This window comes from Emiliania huxleyi (assembly GCF_000372725.1).
Source record: "Emiliania huxleyi CCMP1516 unplaced genomic scaffold EMIHUscaffold_286, whole genome shotgun sequence".
Lineage (NCBI taxonomy): Eukaryota > Haptophyta > Isochrysidales > Noelaerhabdaceae > Emiliania > Emiliania huxleyi.
Genome location: NW_005199885.1, coordinates 49,816 through 54,225, shown reverse-complemented (window position 1 = coordinate 54,225; position 4,410 = coordinate 49,816). Strand labels below are relative to the sequence as shown.

Here is a 4,410-nt window from a genome sequence, read left to right as displayed (position 1 = left end):
CGACGGTGCAGCGCGCCGACGGCGAGACCGTCCCCCTCTCCTCCCTCTCCGCCGGCGACTCCATCCTCGCCGCGGCGGCCGACGGCACCCTCCTTTTCGATGCCGTCGGTGTCAGACGTGGGGTTGTACTTGCTTTACTGTCGCTCACTTCTACTAGGCACCCTCGGCCTCGACACCGTCTCCTCCTTCTCGCTGGCCAACCCGTCCGCCAAGGCGGCCTTCTTCTCACTGACCACCGCAACGGCGACGGTGACGCTCACCCCGACGCACAAGCTGCCCGCCGGGCCGGCAAAGGAGCTCAAGCAGGCGTCCGAGGTTGCCGTTGGAGAGACGGTCTGGATCGCGTCGCCGGCCGCGGGCACGATCGTGCAGGCTCGTCTATACCCCCAGCGCCACACACCCCTGCCTCTCCCGATGCTAGCCCCCCCTTCCCCTGCCCCCTAGCCCCCCCCCCCCCCCTCCCCCTCGCCAGGCGCCCGTCCTCAAGATAACCAAGGTCGTGGCCGACGGGCTGCACAGCCCGCTCACCATGCACGGCGGCTGGCCGGTCGTCGACGGCGTCGCGACCTCGTACAACAGCGCGGCCGTCGTCGCGCGCAACAAGTACTTCGTGCCGCTCGTCGAGGCGGTCTGCCCCTCTCTCGGCCGCCTCGTCGTGGCGGCTGTGAACCCCAAGCCGATGCACTACATCGATGGCGAGGTGCGATCCCCCCCCTCCCAAACCACGCGCTGTCATTACGTATCGTTCGTCTCGTCTCACGAAACAGGTGGTCGCGCCGCTCTCCTCGCTCGACGTTGCCGCCGCCGTGGCCGCCACGGCCGCTGCCGCCCTTGGCGCGCGCAAGATCGCGGCGCGCAAGTGATAGTTCGCGTAGCTACACGCGACGGTGCGGCCGACTACACGGTAAGGCTTCGACGACCTCCCCGTATGCCTTCGAGAGAGATTTTTGAAAACAAACAAGCAATCACGACTCTCACAGTGATTTGGGCTCGCGGCTCGGCAGCTTGTGGCCCTCACCCCTCAGCCGAAGCTGGGGGCTTCGGCTATGAAGCGCACGCTTCCAGCGGCAGCGGGGCCGGGTGATATGTGCTGCACCCTGCACCTGCAGTCGTGACGCGAGTTGAACGATTTTGATTTCGTGCGTGATGACGAAATCAAAAACGATTGATGATGACATTAAAACACGGCACATCACTATCAAACTATTAGGCTATCAAACTATCAGGCTATTAGCGCTGTTATTAGCCTAATAATTAGCTTGTTATTAGCTACTCGCGTTATTAGGTACATACATGTGCTCATAATTAGGTACGTTATTACTAATACTTTAGTTTGATAGTGATGCAATTCGCAAGGTTCACCCCCCAGCGCCGCCGAAGAGGAAGGGTCATACGAGGACCTAGACAGAGCCCCGTGGATTCAAACCTACGTTTATGGTTTACCCACACTAAGCGAGTAGTCGACTAATTCACGTTTGCGAGTACGAAAAATGCTTCCCGTGCGAAAAAAAAGCTCGCAAGCACACCACCGAAAAGGGCTCGGCGAGATCTCTCGATTGGCATCACTTCCCAAAAATCGACCCCAAAATCGTCCTCCAGACCCTCCCTGGTGGCCAGAGACGCGCGCCGCAGGCGAAGCGCTCGCCGCGGACCTGCCCCGCCGGCCCCTGCCGACCACGCGTTGGCATAGCGCTCCTGAGAGCACCAAACCTCGCTCGTGTTGCCGCCGATAGAGCTCGACGCACGGCCGCAGTGGCTCGGGTTGGACGCACTGGCTTGAGCCGGCCTTTTGCTGCCCGGTGGGCGGCCGCGCTTTGGCTTGGCCGGTGGCTCCGCGGCTAGCTCAGGCGGCGGCAGCTGCTCGGGCTCGGGCAGCGCTGGCGCCATCTCCTCCGTCGGGGCGGCGGGAGAGGAGGTGGGAGCGTCGGCGGGAGCGTCGGCGGGAGGCTGAGAGGTGGCGCCATCTGAGAGAGAAGGCGGCCGGCGGGGCATGAAATCGGCGAGCGTCCGTTGGCTAGGGCCCTCCGCGGCCCGAGGCCGCTTGTTCTTCCCCTTCTTCCGTGCGCTGCTCGCACCAGAGAAGGGGAGGGTTGACTGCACCAGTGGCAGCGCCTCGCCGCTGGTGGACTCGCCCGAGCTCGACGAGTCGTCCGGCTTGTCGACGGATTCGAGGTCGCCGATGTCGTCGTCGCCCTTTTTGTCCTTCGGGTGCTCCTTGTTGAGTAGGCTCAGATTCGCTCCGCGCCCGGTCTTCTTTGCAGGCATCTCTGCAGCTCGAGGCAGCGAGAGCGGGCGCGCCGAGGACCAAACGCACCTGCGAGTGCATAGAGACGGCCGGAGATGGGTCAATCGTAGGCTACTCATGTGCCCTCGATGGATGGGAGTGGTCTGGGCGCGAACGATCGGTGTAAAATGGAGCTAAAAAAGCGCGCGTATCGCGTCATTGCGAGCGACAGCGCGTTGCTCCAGGAGGCCAGCCCCGAGATCGACCCGAGATCGACCCGAGATCGACCCGAGATCGACCCGAGATCGACCCGAGATTGACCCGAGATCGACCCGAGATCGACCCAACGCGAGGCCCCTCTGGGGGGGAGATTGACTCAACAAGGCCCCAAAGCCCCCTCTCTGGGGGACCCCTCCCCTCCCACCCCGAGTGTCCGTGTCCTTCGCGAGTCACCGATGGGGAGGGGGGGGGGGTGCGAAAGACGAACAGGGGAGGCTGGGGAGGGGGGGGTCCACTCTGAAGACTGCCGACCGCGGTGGGGTTTTGTCCCACAGGGTTTTACCCTCCGCGCGAGGATCGGCGCGGCGAGGGGGTAGGCTCGAATTCGCCGCGCAACATTTCACCCCCACAGGACCCCGCCCTCCCCCCCTCATGGTCCCACCTGGCTGACAGCCCTGACGCCCTTCACTTCGCCGAAGCCGGGAGTGGCATATGCGCTGCGTCACGCTCACGAATAGCCGTGCGCAAGTGGCGATGAGCGAGGGCTATGAATGCAACGCGCTGGACGGGGACTGATTTTGCTCGATTTTTAGCAAAACGCCCCCAAACTCTTGGGGACACCTCTCGGGTGGGCTCGGGTGCACCCGGAGAGCCCGCCGCCGTCCTTCGCATCAGGCGGGCGAGCTTGCACGCTCGTCTCTGGTGTGGCGAGGGGGGGCGTGCCATTGCCAGACGACGCACGCGTGAGAGCGTCGCAGCACGCCAGCTCGGCGCGTCGCCCAAGCGTCGGACTGGCTGCGCCGCGTGCGTGCGTGGTCCGAGGTGTCGCCATGGTGTCGCCGTGCGGCGGCGAGCAGCACGCGACCCACGCGCCGACTCCTGGCCCCTACCGGCGGTGCGGGCACCGTCAGGGCCGGCTCGGCGCGGCACGCCAGCCCTGCCAGCGCGACACGACGCACCTCCGCCCACGACGGCCCTCTGAGGGAGGACCCTCGTTGCTGGTCAGTGGCAGGCTAGTGGTGGGGAGAGCCCGCCCCCGTCCTTCGCATCAGGCGGGCGAGCTTGCACGCTCGTCTCTGGTGTGGCGAGGGGGGGCGTGCCATTGCCAGACGACGCACGCGTGAGAGCGTCGCAGCACGCCAGCTCGGCGCGTCGCCCAAGCGTCGGACTGGCTGCGCCGCGTGCGTGCGTGGTCCGAGGTGTCGCCATGGTGTCGCCGTGCGGCGGCGAGCAGCACGCAACCCACGCGCCGACTCCTGGCCCCTACCGGCGGTGCGGGCACCGTCAGGGCCGGCTCGGCGCATCACGCCAGCCCTGCCAGCGCGACACGACGCACCTCCGCCCACGCGTAGTTTTCGCCGTCCGAGTTGATGCTAAGCCGGCCGAGCGTCACCGCGTTGACTGAGTCTGACGGACTTGAGTGAGGGTCTGTTGCAGCCGCAGGTGGCACACCCTCGGAATTGGGGCGCGCTCTGACGCTCGAGGCGAGGAGACGAGGCTCGGTTTCGCTGGTGCTGCGCCCGCTAGAGGTGCCTGGGCGGGTGCAGCACGATCGAGACCGGCTCAAAAATGGCATAGATAGATAGATCTTCGGTGCCTGAAAACCAGCGCCCAAATTCTCTGTTGTCGGATTTTGTGCCACCTGCGGCTGCAACAGGCCTGAGGCGCCGCCGATAAAAAAAGGAATCAGTAAGTTTACGATCCTAGAGATATTATCTCTGGCCTAAGCCAGGCTGCTGCGTCCACCACGCCCGGCGCCGCCGCGTTCACTCCCACTAGGATGCTGCGCGCACATCAGAGGCCCCCACAAACGTTCGATGTAGTGCGAGACCTCATCATTGGCGTACCTTGACTGGTTGAGCAATCCCCTGTAGATCTCCACGGGGGCGTTACGGATCTGCTCGCGTGTCACCTGTAGCTGCTCGCCATAGTGCACGTTGCAGCCCGATGCCCACACGTGCTCCTTG

At 64.7% G+C, this 4,410-nt stretch overlaps 1 protein-coding gene across 1 annotated transcript; it reads left to right on the top strand.

Moving 5' to 3' along the window:
* Positions 1–251: 251 nt before the first annotated feature.
* Positions 252–1,115, top strand: EMIHUDRAFT_457930 (hypothetical protein; the record flags this gene model as incomplete). The annotated part of the gene is made up of 3 exons (XM_005776038.1): positions 252–372; positions 473–700; positions 1,026–1,115. Coding segments are annotated over 3 exons (408 nt in total), but the record flags the coding sequence as incomplete, so codon positions are not given.
* Positions 1,116–4,410: the final 3,295 nt, after the last annotated feature.